This window comes from Pseudopodoces humilis, chromosome 9 (assembly GCF_049639895.1).
Source record: "Pseudopodoces humilis isolate 2021_Gansu_Grassland_sample_001 chromosome 9, ASM4963989v1, whole genome shotgun sequence".
Taxonomy (NCBI): Eukaryota; Metazoa; Chordata; class Aves; order Passeriformes; family Paridae; genus Pseudopodoces; species Pseudopodoces humilis.
In genome coordinates, this window is record NC_142208.1 from 15,891,726 (window position 1) to 15,914,745 (window position 23,020).

General features: G+C 39.3%; 1 protein-coding gene across 3 annotated transcripts in view; it reads right to left on the reverse strand.

Annotated features, from left to right (window-relative positions):
* The window catches only part of ZSWIM8 (zinc finger SWIM-type containing 8), a 56,489-nt gene that overhangs the window by 12,452 nt on the left and 21,017 nt on the right, over window positions 1-23,020 (reverse strand). For all 3 annotated transcript variants that reach the window (XM_014250417.2, XM_088059540.1, XM_005520523.3), the window contains exons 2-15: window positions 21,889-22,042; window positions 20,630-20,724; window positions 15,755-15,927; window positions 13,928-14,035; window positions 11,057-11,138; window positions 10,323-10,443; window positions 9,780-9,981; window positions 8,720-8,895; window positions 5,407-6,415; window positions 4,480-4,611; window positions 3,782-3,961; window positions 2,316-2,499; window positions 1,657-1,755; window positions 625-749 (exon numbers count right to left, since the gene is read on the reverse strand). In XM_014250417.2, the coding sequence (XP_014105892.1) occupies window positions 625-749; window positions 1,657-1,755; window positions 2,316-2,499; window positions 3,782-3,961; window positions 4,480-4,611; window positions 5,407-6,415; window positions 8,720-8,895; window positions 9,780-9,981; window positions 10,323-10,443; window positions 11,057-11,138; window positions 13,928-14,035; window positions 15,755-15,927; window positions 20,630-20,724; window positions 21,889-22,042 (2,840 nt within the window). The remainder of the gene's footprint in view (window positions 1-624; window positions 750-1,656; window positions 1,756-2,315; window positions 2,500-3,781; window positions 3,962-4,479; window positions 4,612-5,406; window positions 6,416-8,719; window positions 8,896-9,779; window positions 9,982-10,322; window positions 10,444-11,056; window positions 11,139-13,927; window positions 14,036-15,754; window positions 15,928-20,629; window positions 20,725-21,888; window positions 22,043-23,020) is intronic.

The following is a 23,020-nucleotide window of genomic DNA, read 5'->3' on the forward strand; positions in this document are numbered from 1 at the left end:
TTATGCGCAGATGATTAATATCACAGTGTTCTTGTTATTCCCTGGAGGAGAGTATAGCAAAAATGCTTCTCTTTTAGGAGATGAAAGACACTAATAATGTAGTTCCTGCAGTGTAGGAGAATTTCTGTACATAAAAGATTAATATAACCATTTTTTCATACTTTTTCTTCCTTTGGGGTGGACAGGCAGTGCTTTACTCTCTGTCTTGCATAGGAAATTAAGACACAGGTATACCGAACTAGTATATCAAAGAGGTGAGAGGTTAAGAAACAGAGGCTTTGCTAGCTATACTGCTCTGCAAGTCCATATCCCTGCAGCAAAACATATGCAATTCCTGGACCACACACAGACTGCACACCAAAAACCCTTAGGAGTGGACTTGTCTTAGCAATGAAAGCAGTGACAATCTTAAGAAACCTGTGGAAAGAGTGCCTCTCCCAGGGCAATGCACTCCATACAGTTGGGTTTTGCAGCAGTGGATGAATATAAATACCACAACATAGCTTGTAAAACATCAGCATGTGACACAGCAACTTATACTCACTGTCAAAACTACCAAATCCATCAAAACCCAAACATGGTTTTGCTTTCTTTCTCCCTCTCCCCTTTCAAAGGGAAACTCACCTTCTTCAGCTTAGACTGATCATCCTTGTACATAATCATCAGGGCTAGAGCCAGATCCCCTTTCTCCCTTCGTGTGCCCTCACACAACAGAGGATGTTCTGCTTCACTGACAGTTGTTTTCATACCTGCAGCCCATAAAAGAGAGGATGAAGAGACAAGTGAGCTCATGGGACTACACTACATCCTAAGTACTGTCTATACCTCAGTGCTGTTTTATTCGCCTCACTGTTAAAGGCAAAATAAGATTTTTTTCCCCTATTTTCCTGTTAACTTCAGAAATAGGCCATGAATAAACAGAAGCTGCAGTCTGTCCTTAGAATACTAAGCTTGCCACAACTGTCATAACAACCAGATACTAAAAGGCCACAGGAAGAGTCCAGACAAGCCTACAACCCGTTCTTGAAACAAACCTTTTGGTTTCTGCAGATGCTACAAGCCAACATTCCAACACCAGAAAAAAAACCTCATCTTCTTTCAGAAATGAGGTAACAGAACAGGCCTTGTCTAATTCATTTTATTCCTTTTTACGTACTGCTTTAAAACACACATACAGTACTGTCAACATAACACTTATATTAACACTGATTTGTTGTGAAGCAAATAAGGCAAGAATTCAGTATTATACTAAGATCCTGAATTATATGATAATGCTTGAGAGTACTTCTCTTTCACTACCATTGTCTAATCTCTTCAGAAATTATCTTTTGTTCCCTGAAACTGTCCATTTCCATTCAAGTCCAGGCAATACATATTTCAAGACAAAAGAGCAAGCAGAAAGCTAAAATTCATGTTACTACCTAAACATTGAGTTCTCATTCTGTGTTCTCCTTCCATGTTCTCCTTCCATTTTTTCACAGCTTCACAAGGAGACCTCAACCCTGGCATGTGGAATCCTGCATCTGATTCTGTCAAACTCAGCAAACATTTCTATTTCTGCACCAAACTGGAATGAACTACTAACTCTCACCATTCAAAATGGGAAAGTATGCAGAATATGGATGAAGGCAGACTTTTCTTGTTAAAGATTCTTACCAAGAGCAGCAACAGCTGCCTCAAAACCAAGCTCTTCATCTCCAGGCATTTCATTATTCCAATTACGGCTTGGGGGCCTGGAGCCCGTAGGAGAAACCACTGAAAGAAGACAACAGAATTAGTGTTCATCTTTCAAAGCTAAGGCTTCAAAGCAAAATACATTTTCTGAGAGCTTCTTGAATTTGCAGAGCTTTGGTTCTATTTTTAGCCTCATACCAGTTTCAAGACCACAGCACCTTATGGTTTTTTTTTCCATTTCTCTCTAAGCTCAGAAGACTCCAAATGAGGTACAGAGCCAAGTCAGTCTTCTAATACCAGGTTGCTGTGCTCATTTTAAATTCTAGATTTATATTAGCTTTCTCTGAATATAACCAGCATAAAAGCAGATAAGTCAATAATTTATAACTATTTTACAAACACACATAGAGTGCTGAAACATGTTAAGTGTGCAGTTGTTTTCAAATGCAGGCAGAAGGTGAAACAGTTCCACTGGGGAACAAAGTATCTTTAAAGCAAGGTAGAGGCAAGTGCAAGCAACATCACATGAAGAATAAAACTTTGTTCATTCTTATACAGAAGGCAGTTTCTCTTTGAAAATCCTTCAAGACCTGGTATCTCAGAATATGCCCTGCACACACTCAGGCCAATGCAATCAGTACCTGGAGTGCACAGGACATCAAATATAAAGCTTGCCAACATCAGAGGCAGGACAGGACGGTAATCACACAAAGTTCCTTCTCGCAGTTCCTCAGCTCTTCCTCTAATAGTATTCATCTCATTGGTGCCCAAGGGAATCTTCTTCAAGAGGGCTGCAATCTCAGATTCCTGATAAGCCAGCTTTACCTGGTAGTATCCACAAGGAAACAGAAAAAAAAGCTGTCAACAGCACAGTCCCCTGTAGGGAGCAGACCATTTTTCCTTCTGCATAAAGTACAGCAGTAGTTTTTATTAGTTTATTAAATTATAGCAATTCTATACAGCTAGCCACCTTTACCATTCCCTCCACAACAAAAATAGGTTTTCAAATCTAGTAACAGTCTTGCTTCGTACACAAATTTGTTTTAACTCAAATGATCATTCTTCAGCTGCATACAGAAAAAATGCATCAGCTCATAAGAACATCAGCAGAAGTATCTGACTGGATTAGGCCAGTGGAAAAGGTGGTTACTCATAACTGCAGGAAGAAAGGATGCTAAGTGATACACCCATTTGAGACAGCAGAGACTGATTAGCAGAAGAATGGGTACAGTGTGGCAGCACACATGCCATCAGGATGAAGACATTCCACTACTCTGTGTCTGTATTCTCTCCATTCCTGGTGAAAGTAGTAGTTTTCTTTTAGGTAGCAAGTGACTGCCAAACTCAAAATCATCTTATCAGACCATAAGAAGTACAGGTAATTAGTGTAATAATTGTAGTTGGTGGATAACTGGCAATGACACACACTCTAAGGAACTGCACAGCCTTGCAGTGATGAAAAGCAAGGTAGCTGTAAATCACACAGAGGACACTTCTTTTTCAAAACAGGAATCCTCAGAGTAGGAGGATTCCAAGGAGCACCCAAAATAATGTGCTTGCACAGTGCATATGCTTACTTGTCAGTGCATGAGGTATCAGCAAAAGCAACAATTTTCAAACACATAACAATCATAACAATTCACCCTAAGGAATAACTTTCAAACCATTTCACCAATAAAAATATGGATATTTACAAATTACTTTATCTTCCCCCAGATGAGTGAAGTAAAATGAAAAATATTTAAGATAAGAAGTAGGGTGTTCTAATCAAAATAATACATTAATAAAAGATTTTGTACTTATTTAAATATTTTCAGGCCTATAGCTTCATGTGAAATCAAAGACCTGTTGGCACAAAGTCTGAGCTTCCTATCAGAGAAGGTAACAACAGGTGATGTGATACTGTTAAACATTTTTTTAGCAGATCAACATGTGCTAATGGTATGTATACTCAGCTAATTTAGTTCCACTGCAATCCATTTTAAGAAAACATATAAAAGCACAACCAAACTTCTGAAATTTAAATGCTGAAATTTAAACCTTGTGAGCAAACACATTCCAACAGAACAACATTTATGGATACTGTCTTTTTGAGATATTTTATTACCTCCAGAGCCTTGGTAGAGGCAGGTGGTCTCTGCAGCTCCAAAGCAAACATTCCTATTCGGAATGCCAGGTTGTGGTACTCCAGCCGCTCACTCAAGACAGTCAGCAAGAAAGCAGCTTTAGACAAAGTGTTGGTTGCCATCCACGTCTGCTTGCTGGTTGACACCTTGTTCTTTTTGCCCTGTTTGAGGAAGAATTTGTCACGGGACACTTCCCTAAATATCCTAAATGACTCTATGCTTGTCCTCTTATCATTTGCAATAATTATAGACAGGAGAAAGAATAAAATATATTTAGATTTTATTCCTTTTGCTGAGAAATCTCAAATTTCAGTGCTTACCACTGAACATCATTGCCTCCCCTATTTCACCCCAGCACAACACAGTGGAAGAGCTGGCCTGTGGACAAGACACATCCCCTGTTGGACTGATGCTGTGCAGGCAGATGCCACACACCTGTCCCTTCCAAGGGAACCCTTCTGTATAACAAACACTGCTTAAGTTTCACTACAACTGAGTTTCCAGAACTTTATGCTTATTTCCTGTTCAACCTCCTGAAACAGCAAAACTACTAACATTTCCAGTGATGTACACTATGAAATAGGAGGCTAAGGTTTTGGAGAGAATCACAAGAAACAGGGTCACCTGCACAGAGCTTCAGTAAAATCAAGACTATTGATGGTTGCTGCCATCTATCTACCTTAGCTGGTGGCTGCTCCACTTTGAGATCTGGAGGGTTGGCCAGTAGGTCTCTAGCAAGCTCTACAGTCAAGCGGCAAGCCTCACTACTGTATCCATGTGCATACAGTGCCTCTGCACAGGCAAACAGGATCTGCAAGAAGGAACAAATGGTCATGTTCAAACCACACTACCCCAGCCTGGAGTCAGCCCACTCAAACCACTTGTCACAAAGACTGCAAGCACAATTCACGACTAACTTCAGCAGCAGATATTCTTGGAGTCATTCTTGCCTAGTCTTTCACCACCACTCCTTGAAGCATTCCCCTAAAAAGCCTTTTCTTACATGATTAAGTCCCATCCTCTCTCCAAGTGCTATGAGATCAGAGAATAGCTCAAAAAAACCTAAACCTCAAACTACCACTATTTCCATGCATTGCCATTTGGCTGCTTGGTTATATAGGTGCAACCTGTAAACATGTTTTGTGGTTATTACAGGAATGAGACACAGTTTATTTAGACTGCCTCTCCTTTCCAAAGAACTTCTGCTTAAATGGTTGGATTTAAATTTTTCTTGCTGAGTATATCTCAGCCTCATTTTTAATTTCAGATAATTCTTGCCACTTCCAAGGGTGAGACTAGATGAAAAGCTTACACTGTTTTTCCTACGTTTGTAAACCCTGGAGTGTGAGATGGGACCAACTAAAACTGGGACACACTTGCAGTTAGCATAGAAATAGGGAATCAAGCTTGTGGGAAACAGATGTATGCTACCTACTGCATGAGGCTTGTAGATACCTTATAATACAGTTGGTTATCACAACATTGTAATTAAGCACTTGATTTAACAACATCCTAGGTTCAGGATAACAGCTATGAGGGTGGTAAGACCATGATTTATACAACACATAAAACTGCAAAACAGCATTTTGAACTAGATTCAGCTCACCTCCATCCGGTTCTCCTGTTCCAGAGGCTTTATACCAGCAAATATATCCTGCTCCTCATCAATTCCCCCTTCAGCTTTGTCATCATCTTCCTTGGCTACCTCTTGTGGATTCAGATAGTACACCTGGTAATCATCTTCATCTTCTCCATCATCGCCTCCCCCTGCTGCACCATTCTCTCCCACTTCTTCTGGCTTCAGACTCATGCCACCAGAGTTCTCATCCGCGGAAGGCAGGTCATCATCGCCACTACCCATCTCCCCCACAGGATCCTTGGGGGATTTCTTGGCCATGGAACTGCTCCTGACAGTGGGCTCAGGTCCCTCCGAGAAGTACACTCCAGCATCCTCTTCAAAGGCATCCCTGTAGCTCCTGCTCAGTGGACTTTCTGTAAAACTAAAGGTATTGCTGGCTTCTGCCCCCAGTGCCAAGCTGCTGTCATCCAGGCTCATCTCTGCCAAGTCCGGCTCCAGAGAGCTGTCCTCACTGCTCATACGGCGTTTCCCACTATGTTTACTGGTCAAGCCTTTGCTCACTGGCAACTTTGCTTTGCTCACTGCAGTCTTGTAGACAGCTTTATCCCCTTCTGCCGAGAGCCGTCTCAGAACCCTCTGTGGCGTTTCAGAGACAACTTTCCGCTTCCCAGTAAGTTCCTTGGGACGAACCGCCGGCTCCTGGGGAGAAGGCCGCAGCCTGTCCCCAGGCTGCAGACATGGTCCCCCAAGCTCCTGGCTATGGGTCCTACCAGCCTCACAGGCACTTTCTGCACACTGCAACCGGCAGCTCCTCTGCTGGATGGCCTTTACCCAACAGAATGAGTTCTTCTTGTCAGTGCTGCTATATGTAATCCCAGGAATGGGATAAGCTTCCTCCCAGTTGAAGTAACAGGCTTCTACAGCTGGCTTGAAACCTTGGAAGAGCTTTTCTAGGGACTTCTTGTGCTGACCCCTCTTAACATTATCTATGACTTTCAGCTGCCACTGTCTGAGCTGTGAGCAAAGATCCCTGCGCCTAAAAGAAAAAAGAGGACAAGGTTAGGAAGCAGACACAAAAAGCACCTGCAACAAACTACTACTTAACCCACAGAACACTTCCTTGCTTTGGCCAGAAACATCATCTGCTGAATTAAGTTAAAGCTAAACATAGACAGCACTAAAGACAAGCTGAAAAAAGCGAACAGGTATATTAACAACTGGGTTCTAGACAGGTTCACGATCCAGAAACAAAATGTGAACACCACCAACACGAAAGCACAATAAAAACTGTGAAGTTGAAAATAAAACACTATCTTCCCTGTTTGCTTGTCTGCCCCTAAATAAGGTGTTAGTGATTTGAGTCTTAGCAGTCTCAGATGAGTGAGTACCATGGGGAACTGCCCTTGGAGACACTCGTAAAACAGTTTGCAGCAGCTGTGAAACAACCCTGTGAATAATCCCAGTTAAGACATTGACAAGCACAGCCTAAATAGCCTACCCAGGGAAGAACAATGACAGATAGGACCACCTAATCTCACTCCCAGGCATTTACCTCTTCAACCTAATGTGCCTATATAGAGGCCAACAATTTCATTTAAGCTTTAACAGGCTGTCCTCAGGAGAACAAGCTGTTGCAAACCATAGGGACAGCCGTAATTGATGTTCAAATAACTTGGAAGAAGCAGCAAGCTGGCAGGACTACACAGACTCACGTTACACAGTTAGTTCCATGCCCCATATTAACTATGGGAAGAACAAAACAGTTCTGCACTTTCCAGCTCCAAATCTCACATAGGGCCTACGCACTTGAGCAAAATAGTCTAAATGGTGATCTTATTCAAGAAAAAAAGTCATTTCTAGAAATTTCACCAGGTGTCTCAATCAACTGCCATTCTGTTTCTGCCACGCATTTCTGATGTATAATCCCAATGCTTCAAAAAGTAAAAGAACAAGAAAACAAAACAAAAATTGAGGAGAACCAATTTAGGTGCAAAGGGTATTAGGACAAAAGGGACTAAACAAAATGGACTACTTATATTTGTCCACTCAAGAAATTAATTAACCAGGAAACATACTGGTAGAGCTTAATCAAGGAGAAGATTTTCAGAAGGAAAAAGGAGCAGGAACTGGTTCGGAAGAGGAACATGAGGATGAGAATCTGTGAAGTCTCCTTATGATTCACTCTAAGGATTGGGAAGCACAAGTAGAAGAAGGTCCTTGGAGACTATTCAAACACCAAGAGAATAGGTAATCAAGCAGGAGCATTTCAATTATTCATTAGCTCAAGTAGGAGATCTGAGCAAATCTAAACTGCATCAAATAACTCAAATGTGAATACACAGCACAACTTCATGTGTTATTAATGGCCAAAATACTTTATGCTTTTTCTATGTGATTTGATTGATGTTTGTGTTTATTTTAAGCCTCATTTGCAGTTTCCTACATTTTTAAATTTGTCTTCAACTCCTATATTTAGCTACTTCATATTTAACTGTACAAGACAGAAACTACATCCATTTTAGTGTCCCAATGTGCCTTTCATAGGGCATTTTATTAATGTTACACAATTCAGAGAAAGCAAATCCTGTTAATGTGTAATTGTTTTGAAATTACCGTCCTGTTTTCATTTGTTCTGAGAAACTTCTGAGAATTTATAGCACATTAAACTAATCCAATACATTTTACACAGCACACTTTGTAGACAAGATGTACAAAACAAACTATTACAATGTCAACCACAATATCTCAACAGGAGCTCTCAGTACCTCCTCTGCTATTCAACTGCTGCTAAATAAAGATGCTGCTAAATAAAGATGGCAGTGATTTACCATAGCACAATATGGTTTAGAAATCTGAAGAAGCCACACAATTTTTTCTCACACAATTGAAAACACTGACTGAAAATCATACGCTGGTGGCACTGTTTACTGATACACTGCAAAGAACAAATTCCCTAAGAGCATAGAAAGTAAGAACTGGCTTATCTTGAAATATGCAAGAGTGAATGTTCTGGGCTAAACAGAATGATAGCTGGTGCTATCATTCAAATAAATATTCTCCGCTGGGACACTAAAATGCAGAATTACACTCATATGTGTCAGAAAGGACTCTCAGAAAACAAGCTAGTCCTGATACTTGATGTTGCTAAAAGTACGCAGTGATAGCAATTAAAGTAATTATAGTGTTTTGAATGCTACATAGCATATAGTCCAGAAGGACTAATGGTTGAACAGGTACCGACGTAACAATACAAATGCAAGAAATCTACAGGATGAAAGTCTTTAGTGTAGTTGAGTATCACAGAAATTAAAGAGAGACAGGAACTGATTCTTGAGCTCACCTCTGTGGACTAATAGTTGGGTCAAGGACAGCCAGCCTCCAAAGAACCACCATCTCATCACACATGCTTGCACAAGCATGAGCAGCTACTTCTGACTGGCCATTGCTGCGCCCTGTGTGCCCACTAGCACTGCTGTGTGAAGCAGATGTTCGCACGCTGTACCACCAGCCGGTTATCTGCAGAAGAAAACGTTCCATGGAGCTGTGCTGTGGCCAACATCTCATCCCCTGCTCTCACTTTATCTCATAATCCCAAGGAAACAGGATCTGTAGTTAATATCAGGTTTTCATTTGACTCCAAAATAACTATGACCATTAAAGCAGTATTGGTTTGTGAGAACTAAGGGACTCAAAATTTCTCTGGTTAGAAGGCACAAGCCCAAAGAACAAAATATTCACAAGGTGTTCACTTCCTAGAGGCCTTCACACTTGGAGAGAAAAAGTGTACAAATGTGATAAAAGGAGCATTTCCTTACTTGCTCAAAATCGAGGTACAGGATGGAGCAATAAGGAAACTTACACCACAATTTACATTACAGACTGAGGTCAAAGTCCTGAACTGTCAAAGGAAATTTTTTTTCCTAATATTATTTTAACAAAATTTTAAAAGGTATTGCTTAAATCCACCAAAATATATCTTCCCTAAAGATAACAAAAGAATCTGAGATTCTATCACACAACATATGTATTTAGTTTCTATCAAAATGTCAGCTCATACATGATGTATTTTGTTTAAAAAAAAACAGAAACAAAACAACAGCAAAATAAATCGCCTTGACTTGGAAGAAATCTAATTAAATACGTTGAACAAAAGAAATCAGACTCTACATACTCATGCTAGATGAATTGAGTTATTTGGGGCATACAGTATTACTAAGACACCATTAAATCAGAAGAAGAGCAAATTGTAGCATACTTTTAGTGTGGAGAAGCACATGCGTACAACACACATAAGCTACTAAAATAGTTGTATTCAGCCATGGGTGGTACAGACACAAAGCACCAGTTACTGGCTCTGCTTGGCTCCTCAAAACATCCCCCCACTCCAAGTAAAGAGATACCTGCTCATAGTTGAGACACTGGTCAGTCAGAATCTCCAGCAAAGGAGCTGCATTGCTATCCCGTCTCTTAAACATCTCCCGCACGATGGAAAGCAAGTTCCAGATTCCTTCAGGTTCTCTTCCTCGCAGGGGACGCAGCAGACAAGCCCACTCAGCAGCAGCTGGTGGCTCAGTGGAAGACAGATACATTGAATTCACATCACTGTACATAAAGAAGAAGAAGGAGAAAAAAATTAAATCAAGCAGTCATACAAACTCCTGATTGTAATCTGTATCCAGAAATATATTTGTCTTTCAATGGCACAGACATGAGTAACCTAAAAGACAGAATGCATAACGACCTCAAGAACACCACACGAGCAAAAGAGTGTACAAACACAGTCTGCTCTACTGAAATAACACTGCAGAAGCTACACAAAAGTACAGTCCAGAAGAGTAACCATGAAACTGAGCATCCTTCACTCCAAGCATACAGAGTATATGGTAAATGAATTTACAGATCACATGAATGTCCCATTTTCCCTTCAATGACAAACAGCTTACCTGAAAACAACAGGAGAGGGTCCACAGAATTTATGAAGGGTTTTCTTTATGTTATCACTCAAAGTAGATTCATCTAAGTACCAGGTGCTTTGATCTGAGGCAGAAGGTCCAGCAGTGGGATCTTACAAAAGAAAAACACATTTACAGTCTGCAAGCTTTGAAGATATTTTACTCTATGTGCCCAACCACAGAGTACACAGGCAGTGCTACCCAAGTTATTTCACCCATTGCTGAACCCCCTACTCAGAATTATCTTAAAATGCTACCATCAAATTACTTTCAGCATTAACAACATTAAATTAGCAGCTTCTTCTTGACCAGAAGAGTAATGCAGAACTAAAATAGGAATGTTCTAACATCTCTGGTAACCAACAGTTATTTGGGTGACCCCAAGTCACAGCTAACCTAGTCTTGCAAACAGTCCAGTTTTAAGCAGGAACTTGGGAGAGGTCCCCTCCAATTAACATTTCCAGGAGTCTCTATTTAATACCAAATTAAAAATAAAAACACTTTGTTAGAAAGTGCATTGCCTGATGCTCCCTTCCTCTGCAAGCACTCTGAGGTGCCTGTTGTTGTGCCATATATACATGTAAATGCCAATACTCATCCCTTTTCCTTGATTTCCATCTGCAATCCAAGCTACATGCTAACAAATCAGAAACCTGAAGCAATGGAATTATCATCCTCTTCCTATCTGTGATACAGATTGCTGAAATAAGATCTATTAAAGTTACCTGGGGCCCCACATACTGTGTTGATGGCAGTAGACTGGGAAGATAATAACTCGTCCAGCAAGCGCTGAGCCGTTGGAAGAATCTGAAAACATGCAGCAAACTTTCAATATACATAGTATTTCTTATCCTGCTACACCCAGCCAAAGACTGTGACTGAAGCACTACAGCAATTTGAGGAGTATGGAATGTAGAGCTACGTTTTTCAGAAAGGACGACAGAGGGTGCTAAAGATCACACAATGGCTACCAGCTGTCACACCTCTCACAGCTCACGCAAGGCTGACTTTCTGCAGTCACACCCTAAGAAGTAAACAAAAGCATCACAGTTTATTTGCTCCTTTCTCATTTCTTAAGGAATAGGAGCCCACAGAAAGTGATACTGCAACTAATTTTGAAATTTAGGGAAGCCACTGCTGCCAAGATCACCATTTTCCTGCACTTTGAAAGATCTTTACTTCTTGTTCCTAAATAATTTCTCTAAAACCCAAGCAAATGGGAGCAGGGGAGCAAACTATAAAATACATCTACACATAATTTTTGGGGCAGACTTTAGCTTATTTACCATCCAGTTAGCAAAGGGATTCAGTAGTAAATGAATGCAGTTTCAGCACTAAACTAATCATAGCTTCTGGACTAGCTCAGAGCATAGCAAAGAAGGTTCACACTGACTGTAAAATCCTATGATTTTTTTACTAGATAATACCCTTAACATTCTATTTTTGGAAGAAAAACACACAGTAGAAAGAGATTTTTCCCCTCACTAAGTCTGGGCTGAAAGTGCAGGTCCATTTAGCCTTTAGTATGTATGCACAGAACAGGCAAATTATTAACCTACATATTCAGGATTTAAATGACTCGCAACAGAAAGTCTGATATCCCCCACCTCTCTCTGTATAACAGCAGACGTAAAAGATCACTCTTACTGTAAAGAAAGGCACATTCAGTACACCTGTATTTGCAAATAATACAGATACATCTCAAACAGATAGAAAGAAAACAAAGCTTCAGAAAGATAGTTTGCATTTTAGTCACCTAAAGAAACAAATTCAGCACTAAGCTATTTTGTACCTTTTTTCCATTACTACATATTTTAAGAAAATTCACAGGTCTTGGCAATGTCACACCTTAAGGCTGAAGCACCAGGGACCTGCAGTGACTCTCCTTCCGTCTTTTTTGTTACAACATTCGTGCTTAATTGGAATAGGAATACGAGCTTCATAAGGGGAAATAGTGCTTGGACGAAGAACTAAGTAATGACTTCCAGCTGCTTTTCCCTGATTTTCATAGATACAGAAAACACCTTCAACAGAGATTCTGAAAAACATCTAGCTGCATTTCTATGGCCATCATTCCCTTACACATGAAAGTAATTCAGCATTATAATACTATACCATGTCATTCACAAACTGGAAATAAGGATAAAATAGAACACATGTACAGCCAACTCTAATTCTACATCATGTAGTCAAAATATGGGGTTCCAAGGAATTAGTGTATCTATCTATCTATCTCCACCCAGAAATCTTGAAGACCAGGAATAAGACTGTTGAAAGAATTTGGGGTGTGCCTTGCCTTTTTCAAAGGAATTACACAACTTAGGTTAAGACATCTTTCCCAATAATCCCTTAATTTTAGTGTTGGGCAGCATGCATCAGATTATCCAGCAAAATTGTAATAATTAATTAATCCAGATGTTCCTGATGCACAGCTGGTACACGTGACCAAAGGAGAAATAAACCCTGCAGAAAGGAGCACAACACAGAGTGTGCAAACAACTCATATGCCATTCAGGAAACAACTACTACCACTACTAGCCTTTCAAAGCCCTTCCCTATTAAGCACCAGATGTGCCATAAAGCTTAGTCTGAGGAGAGAAGAAAAGCTTTGCCTGTGACATAATGCAGCAAGAAGCACACACTGCTGGTGCTCATCTCTCAGCAACAAAAAAGCAGTACTTTTATATCACTTTCATATTATACAATTCCTCTACTTCCTCTCAGAAGAAGGTCAGTATTTTTTATAGGACGTTTTAGCAATAGAATATCTTTGTGTCCTAAGCACAGCACCATAATATGAATTTTAGGCACATGCTGCCAGTAATCTACCTCCTACTTAAGAGGAGTGTGTTACAAATGCACTGCTGAAATGTGACAGATACCCACGCAGGTCAGTTTTTCTCAATCTCCTTTAGCTGAACAAGCATAAAAAAGCCGCCAAGCCCTTTTAACTTTAAAGCAGACATTTCACAATCACTTGGGTATTCTTGTGTATTTTGTGCAAACGTTTTAGGCAGATGATATAAATGACCTGACCCTGAACAACACAGATATTTAAAGAATAAGAGAGCAGACTTTGCCTTTGACTAAAGAAATGTCATGTCTATTACAGTGAATGATTTTTATGAATCACCAAGAAGCTACACTGGAGGAAGTCAAAAGATTACCAGTTAGGTGCATTAGCAAGTGCCCACTTAAGGCACATACAGTACTTTACCTGGGTAATTCTCTCCACTTAACTAACCATACACACAAAAAAGAAACAAGCTGATTTGGGCTGACCTAGGTTTTCAACAATCATGAACCGATTTACTGTGTTAGAACTTTCACAAGCTCAGCATATATTCATGCTGATATGCATAGCCACCACTCTTCTTTCTCCTTTTAAGACACTTCTAATCTTTTACTTGGCATTAGACAATTGTAGAAAAATAGAACAGAAAAACTGAAAAGAGCAAGACCTGAATGCCTTCCCAGCAGCTCACGACTGAATATCATATCTGGTTATTTTCCAACAAAAGACATCATATAAATTGACCCAGAATAAAGGTAATTGAATTTAACAAGTTGTCAGTCACATGATGGTCCCCACTTACCTGTTGTGGAAGTTCGCTGATTAGGTACTGAGCAAATTTTTGCAACTGGTCTCTTTGTAGCCGAGACAAAGACTCAGAAACAGGTGCTCGTAAGCACACTGCAGATGCCTGAGAAAAGAAAAGGAGACACAAACTACCATTAATGAAGCTGTGTCCAGCAAACTGATGAAGTTCACAAACATTTACTATGCCGATGCATGCCATGCTTAGTCTTGATAGCCAATTTTTTTTCTCTGAAATTATGTAGTGTGTTCCAGATAAGATGCAAATAAGCTGTCTAGACTTTATAAAAGCTGGTTTTAAGAGGTTTTTTTCAAGGAAACTGATGTAACAGCTGTGCTTAAGATCTGTTGTTGCTAGCAATTGCACAAATACTGGCAGAGATTTCACAAACAAACCTCTGAAACAGGACATTATCCCTTAAGCTTCTGGCAAATGAACCAGCTCTGTGGGGACTGTTTCACAGAATCACAACCATCTCATTTATCTCATTAGAGTTTCTTAATTCAGTCTTAAAATCTCTTTCCATATCTTAGAACAAATTAGATTATAAAAAACCTCACCACTAGCTTCTTAACCTTTTTCACTCTACATAACAAAAATGTCCTGCTTAAAATTTAACCTGTACACAGTCAAGAGCAGTTTCATAATAAAGACACTTCTGATATTTCTTGTCTACATAGAGCAATATACCTTGGCTTGAAACTTGCTAGTGTCAGAAGTCAGTTTAAACAAAGAAAGATTCTTTCACTATCACTTTTAAGTGGAAAAAAGACTGGAGGCAAAAGAATGCTTTTTATCTTACACAGGGTCCAAACTTTCTGAGTGTAAATAATAAAAATGATGATTTGTTTTCTAGCCTCACTCTCCATACCCATCTTTTAAAACTCAAACCAAGAATTCAAAGCAGAGCCCACTTTTTTGCCAGCTCTCCAGTCCTAAGTACAGAAAGTATACCAATATTCTGATTATTTCACAATAGTATAAATTTAAGCCAATTACACTTGTCCATTGTGAAATGCTAACAAGCTTCAGCAGATTATTAGAACTTATTTAAGGATCTGGAGTTGACCATAAGCATGTTAGCTGTAAAATGTTCTGTGACAGCAGAAAATCTTCAGTTCCTTTCAATCATCAAAACTTAATCCTCTGTGTTTCTCAGCTCCCCAAAGCAGAAGAAATTCAACTGTATGCAAGACCAAACCCTCAACTGGCATATTTCATACTGATTCTACATATTTTCAGCTTAGGTTGGTTATGATATAAAATGCCTACTTTTTGCTCTATGGAAGGCCACATAGAATAAAAGCAGTCAAATAAAAACATAAACCTGACTTCTTGAAATCTACAAGTCAAAATGACAGTTACCTCAGTAAGTGTTAAAGCAGGCTGGTGAACATAAAGGCCAACAGTGATCAAAATTACTTGCCTTCTGCACTCTGATCAAACAACATAAAAAATGAGCTTCTAAATCCTGTACTTACAAAGACTTTTAATAAAAGATTATCTATTGGTCACCTTCCACTCTTTTCAGAGATGAAGAAATAATGAGTGATTTTAGCATTTAAGTGAGAAACAGGAAGGGGCCAAAAAGCATTCAGTATCCATCCTTAGGAATCTACACATTACCAAAGGACAGTCTGGAGTTTAGGGCCTCAGACAATTCAGCCTGCAGACCCCAACCACACGTAGACATTTGCACAATCTGTAACCAAAAGGAGAGTCAAGAACCATTTCCCCAAAGAGAGTGTGTGCTGCATAGAACTGTACTGAGGAGAGACAGGGAGAAGGCACCCAGGGGAGAGCAGAGCTGTGCTAGATGCCTACATTGTGGATGCGGAAGAGACAGAGCGCCACGACGTGAGCACACCACTTGGCCCCGGCCCCGCAGGTGCAGCTGCATGACGTGATCCGGCACCGGTCAAACATCACCGCCACGTTGTACGCGCCCTTGGGGGGCACCATCTGTGGGGGCACCACAGTGGCACTCAGGTGGAAACCTGTGGAAATTTACAAGTCCAAAGTTACTCTTTGGATATTTGGGGAAAAGGTTCAGCCAGCACAGAAATACAGGTATATGCCATTTAAACACTGAAACAATTTGTCTGGCAACAACATCCATATAAGGATGGACATGGATCTGGAGTCTCCAGTACTTTTTTCTTCCCAACCAACTATGGCCTAAACATTAGCAGAGAAGCATAATGTGTTATTACCAACATACCAGCTTTTAATACATTAATTAATTTCTCTTATTATCTAACAGAGAAAAGCAGAACTGGATAAAATCATCCCTGGAAAGTGTCAGGTTTTGTTTACAGGGTCAAAGCTAGACTATACACATTTTAGGCGTAACTTCTGTGCTAACTTGCAGCAGTGCAGAACGGGCCAGGTGATTTCTTCAGAATTATTTCCAAGTCAATCAATTTTCACAATTTCACAGTCAACTAAAGAAGGTAGCACTTAACCTGAACACTTCCTTCCACTTTATGGCTTCAGAAACTACCCATTTGTCATAAATTATGCACCACCTCGCAATTTTGTTAATATCCCTTTTTTACAAATCACGAACTCAGAAAGACATGCAAAACTTCTTGATTAGACTAAAAACAATGGAGAGGAGAAATTTTAGAAATAACACTTGAATTAATCTAGCCCCATTAACCAGTGACCACAAGCAAAAAAATTATGACAAAGGACCTTAACAAGGCTTAGTTCCATGTAAACTCATGAACAGTGCATGAGTTGTACTCATAATGCAGCTTCCTCTGGAGATGTTGCTCATCCAGAGGGACACACAGATCAGAAGGCCAGCAGGAGCATGAATCTCTGCCTGTCCTGAAGGTGCCTCTCAGCAGTTAGTCATCTTCTACAGCAATGAGTATCAGCCTCAGAACCTTTTTGCTAATGTGGAATTCAGTTTTAATGAAGCACAGAAAGCACCAGGGCATCAAAGTCATAACCAAACTTCAGTCCAACAGTCTACCTTAAATGGAAAAATATGGCTTGGGACAGATGATAGCTTCTCCATCATGAAGACAAGGAAGTATATTATAAATCCACACTACTAAGTTTTTATTATGATATCGTGAGATCATAAAAATGATGGTGTTTAGGTATGCATCTGACCTAGTAAATTTATTTCATTTAAAATAATGTGCATAATTTCCTCCTTAAAATATAAATATAATATAAAATATAATCCCCATATATTTATTTATATATTTTAATATATATTAAAATATAATCCCAGTACCAATACAAATTTGCTCTTACCTTGCTTAACCTATCTTTTCTGTTCACAATTCAAATCCTCTCCCTAATGTGAGTGATTATTTTGATTAGTGCACATAATGCCACGCAAATTCTTCAGCCATTTTAGCAATTGGAACAGAATCAAAACAAAAGAAGGCATTCACACAAAATTACTGTGCTGCTTATTACCAGATACAGTTCTAATTTATGCTCCACATTTGGTTAATACAACCGAAACAGTTCAGCTAGTCCTTCTGTTATACCAAAAGCATCTCAGAGTAATGCTCTAACTTTCACATAAGCATATTAAGCATTTCACAAATTGGAATTACAGCAATTCTGTTTCACTGCAAAAAAGGAAATATACAAAAGGCGTTAGAGAAGACAATTCCAGCTACAAGCTCTTACCAAGCCCCTACCATGACATTCTTCTTTGTTTATGAACACAGTTAACTGGTAATGCAACAAGGGAAGAACACTTATAAAAAAAGCCAAATTTAAGGAGTTTAACATGACACATTACAAGCTCCAAATCAATCTGCAGCTTGACAAACATGTCTGACACTTACAACGCTAATTCAAGCAGCACTGCCCAGTTAATTCTTTTGCAACAGCAATCTTGCTGTACTGAACAATTGTTTGTGGGATGGTACAGGAAACTACATGAGGAAAGCAATCTGGATTATAATGGTTTCTTTTACCAGGAAAAATTAAAGAATCACAAAATTTTGATGTTGAAAAGACCCCTAGGATCATCTACCCTAAGCATTAACCAGGCACTGCACCATTCACCACTAAATCATGTCCCCAGGTTCCACATCAATTCATTCAACATGCCTTTCTTCATTGCTATTTTGTTACTGTTGTAGGGACAGTTCTGATGCCTCTACAAAAGTAACAGAAAACACACATCTCTGCTTAGTTAAGGAATTTTTTTAAAAAAAGAAGAAAGCAAGAGCTGAACAAAAGCTTTTACACAGAAGTACAAAGCAAGGCAATTTTGGACGGGTGTTTGTTTTAAGCCAAGACAGGAGAACCTCTAGAAAGTGGAGACACTGTTGAAGGAGGTGACAAGAATCCAAACTGAACCTGCTGCTGCCTTCCTCAGCTATTAAAAAGAAACTAAGACTATGACAGAAAAGAAGTCCCTGAAATCTAAACACACCCATTTAATAACAGCAATAATGTCTTCAATGCAACAATGGGGGTATGTGACAGCTACAAAGAGAATGGAGGGAGAAGGCCTACAAAAGCAAATCCCATCTGTATATACAGTAGAAAGCTGTAAAAAATTGGGGGTTTGGAATGTATTGAGGAGGCGCTACTGTTCAGAAATCATGGATATGGATATGCATGCGGACAAAATGACTAAGATTATGCATGGTTAAAAAATAAATCTACAAAAGGAAATGGGACAAAAAGAGCACAAAGCACAAGTCAAGAGTTGTCCAACTGAACACAGTATCACAATGCACTGCTCAGTCCCTCTCCAAATCAATTCCCCACTCAAGAGCTGCTTCATTTCCTGTGTTTCTTCTCCCATTTGTCAGTGTATGAAACTCAATACTGCAACTACACACCTTAAAATCATTTGGAGTGGACAACTGAAAATATATTCACCCCATCTCTGCTGCTCCATTTCTGGGCTGCTATTAATGGAAAACAAATCCCCACAATTAGATACAGTTCCTCTACTAAGGGCAAGGCAACCTTACTATTTATACAAAGTTTCTTCCCTTCCTACCACACACATAATCCTTTGTCAAGGATCACAGTTGTTTCTATGTGCACTTGAGAAGTTTTCCCCTTGTATCACTCACCATCTCTTCTTCCTTACTCTTCTGTTCCCCCAGTCACAAGTTTTGCACTAATATACCTAGCCTTTGTTCATGTACATTGCTTTACACCTCATCACCTTTTTAATATATTACTGAAACAAGTGCTGACCACAGTCTTTTACTGTCTATCAAATATTTCGCTCTTTTCCACTGTATAAGTCCCAGGAATTACTAAATTTCAGCAAGCTGCTTTTTAACTCATTTTCTCTCTCTCAAACATTTGGCTCCTGAAGTTTAGCAGATTCCTTTAGGGGGTTCTCTCAGCACTTCAGTCATGACATTGGAAGATTATAAATGCCCTCAAGAGTCAGTTTAATCCTATTTAGCAAAATTTCCAAATCAATGTTGACATTCCAAAATTACTATCTGGTTTTACTGACAGCTCACTGACACTATAACAAGGTAGTTTTAACTCAATCTGACTTATGTATGAGTACTGACTTATGTATGAAATCTTATTCTTCGTACATAAGTCACTTCCATTCCCACTTTCACTTCTATTCACAAAAATTCCTGCTATTGCTATTACAATAGACACTGGACTAGGTAATACCCTTTCGGAAGCTTTACCCTATATTCAGATAACAGTTCATCAGTCTCCTGCAGTTTGCATATCGCAAACTCTCTTTCTCTTTTTGTTCTCTCCAAATCTCTATAGTACATGTCCCTTTTATTCCCTTTCTAAGGGTGCTTTACCTAAATTTATTAATTTCACTCATCACTGAGGGTTAAGTATTCCTGGTTCTAGTAACTAAACAGGCCCACAGAAGTCTCTATCCCCCATCACATGAAAATATAAGGAATTTCCTCCTTAACATTATACAGTTTTTTATATTATCATTTTTGTTATTACAACAGGCTCAGTTCCCACATGCCAAATAATACTCTGATTCTGAAGCTTACACTTGCAGAAAAAAAAAAACAACTGTATGGGATTGACACCTCAACATACCAGTAGTACCTTTATTTTACATAATACCTTCTGGTCAAACAGCTGTCACTGAAAAAGCTATCACAATATTCTTCTTTGCTTCAAAGGATTTAATGAAAAAATCCAGAGTCCAACTCTTTGTATAGATAAGATTAGCTTCTGTAGTCAAAAAGCATAAAAAGAACAAGATAGTAGGAGAAGCTATAAAACCCACTATTCAACAAGAAGGATTTCCGTCTGCCAAAATGCTACATTAATAACTGCACTATTAATAGAACTCTTTTGCTACAAGAATAAACCTTCCTCTGCGCCATACAGGCACTTTAGGCACTGATCATTTGATCAGATAGCTAGAAAGTCAAGTTCTCTTTAGCAGTGAGGAATTGAAGCATTACAGAGAAAAAGGTATCCTATACAGTTTTTTTCAAAATCCTAAAACAGATTAAGGATCAGAACATTTCTGACCTTTTAGTCCATTTCACAGCTGAGCTGACTGAGGCCAAAATAAAACACAGCATTTAGCTAAAGACATTAGAAAGAACAAATTTGGCAGGGAGTTTCAGCTAGGATGGCAGAAAAGCTTTTTTTTGAGACATGGTCATAGCACTGTTGTCCCATTGCAGATATGATTTTGGGACTCTGAAGTATCTAGAGACATTGAAGCTCCACTGTTCTTACCTATCTGGAGAGGGTCTTTGACAGCCCTCACCCGGAAGAGCTGTTCCCCTCGCTGGAACTCATCTGCACTGCCATTTGCCAAGCATGAGTACAACCTGCAAGACATAAATAAAACGTGTCAGGATCGCTCTGGTTTTGAGGAACTTCACAGTATTATCCTCTTTGCTGACATGGCTTTGAAAAACCCTTGTTATCTTGAATACAAAGACTAGATCTCTCCTGCTATTTTGACATTACAATTCAACCATAAAAAATTGTTAGTATCTTTCTAACTGAGTTTGTGTATAGCCACTAGCAGTTTTAGGAATTTCCACCTACGGCTCTGAAATGCAAATTCATTCATAGTCTAAAACCAAGCCTTTATATAGTAAAATATAGTTCAAGGTCTAATGTTAGCATGTCACAGTAAAAACTCCTTCTAGACTAATTACCTGTGTGCTCTCGTGAGGTTTCTTTATATCTGTGTTCATCAGAACAATGAGCATATACAACCAGTTGGCTTGCTCTATTCCTTAGCAGGTGATCTTACATCAGCACTTCTGACATTACTTCCCCCATCTGATACATGAACCTTAGACAAACATACCCAAGAGCTTTCACCAAGACTCTTTCTAAAAGAGTATAGTATCACTACTTTGGAACAAAATTCTGAATGCATAGTTACATGGGTAGACCTCCTATAATATAAAAGCTTCAGCAAAGCTTAGAAATAGATCTAAAACCAGAAAATCTTTGACTATATAGTCACACAGATAATATGGAAACATAAGAAATATAGTCATCTGACTATATCAACTCTGCTCACTGGTGTATTCAGCAAATTTTGGTTCTCCTATTTACATGAACAAAAGACTTGCACAGCACACTCAGCAAGCCCTCTTTGGAAATTTCTGAACCCAGTTAAAGCTCTGACTCTAGCAACCAGTTCAAACTGGAAAGATGACTTCATAAGACTAATATAAGGACAAAACTCTACAAGCTGGCCTACTGTTAGTCAAACTAAAGGGTGCATTTATTTTGCTATCTTTTACAGACAGAACCTAGATATCTATGTGGTTTTCCTGGCACATATGCAAGGCAGCTCACCCCAGAATAAAGCCCCATATCACAGCATATCACACTGTAATTTATCCATGGATTACAAAAGGCACGTGAGAGCCACAGAAGCACCAATACAGGACATTAAAAGGACAATGATTGTCCTCAAGTGAACAGAACCTTTTCTTAAGCATCAGTGAAAAATAAATAGTATTTGTTACCTGATATCCTCCTCATTTTCTGGGAAGCTCCAGAAGGCGATTCGAAGTTGCAGCTGTTCAGGCACTGGAGGATAAACTTTCTCCACCACCTCAAATGGAATGTGAAATGCAACCTGTTTTGCAGAGAGTTCCACCAATGGGATCACCAGCCCATCTTGCAAGAAAAGAAACAAAACACAATTAGCCATTCAGAGAATAAAACTTGTGAGAGGCTAAAGACGTCAAAGCAGGGAGCTCTTCCACTTTCTCTTTTATCTCACCATGTTAAAGACCATCTTTGATGGATAGTAAAAGTCAGCACAGAAATCTCTTGAAGAGTTGTCTCTCAACTCCACATTTCTTTTCAGTCACTCAGGGTGTGGGCACACATCGCAAAAAAATCAGTCCTTGGCCTAAAGAGCTGCATCAGCCTAGCAGTTTGCCTCCTGACAAAGCTGACCTTGTTTAGCAAGACTTAAGGTAACCAAGTATTTTTCACACGTTTTGGTTACGACAAGGCAGCAACATTCTGCGAACTCCAGTTTACACAAAGAACTAATACAACATATGTGAACAAACAGCAATGGAATGGTTATATCCAGGAACCTTAGTGTTGACTTTTTTTGACAAAATTCTGCATTCAGCTATTTACAAGGTTTTAATTTCAATTAGTATTTGTTGGTTTATTCCCTTCACCTCCATCTTTCATATGATACCTGTCTTTATACTTGGAGTTCTTTAGAGAAGCAACTGGGAATTCATGTGTCAGTGCAGTGCTGACTACGCTAGGCTCATGAAGATCTTAACTGAAGGCAATAAGAGCTTTTATATAACACATTTAAGCATCACCTTTCTACCAAACTAACTCCACGTTTTAAGTTTTTACCTGCAGATTAAGATTTCTTATCATCAGGCTATAGAACCCTTATGTTTCTGTTTTGCTCTGACCTAGATTACACTTTATACAAAATGCTAGACTTGTCTTATCTGCAAGTACATCCCTGCTTTACTGAGATCACCTCCTGACCCATCACTACAGCAGCCTTCATTCCCCCATGTTCCAAACCCCTCATTAATTCAGTTTCAGATATTCAATGTTAAGTCTCTTTACCTCCCTCGCCAGCCTCTAAAACACCACTGGAAGGCAGGATGC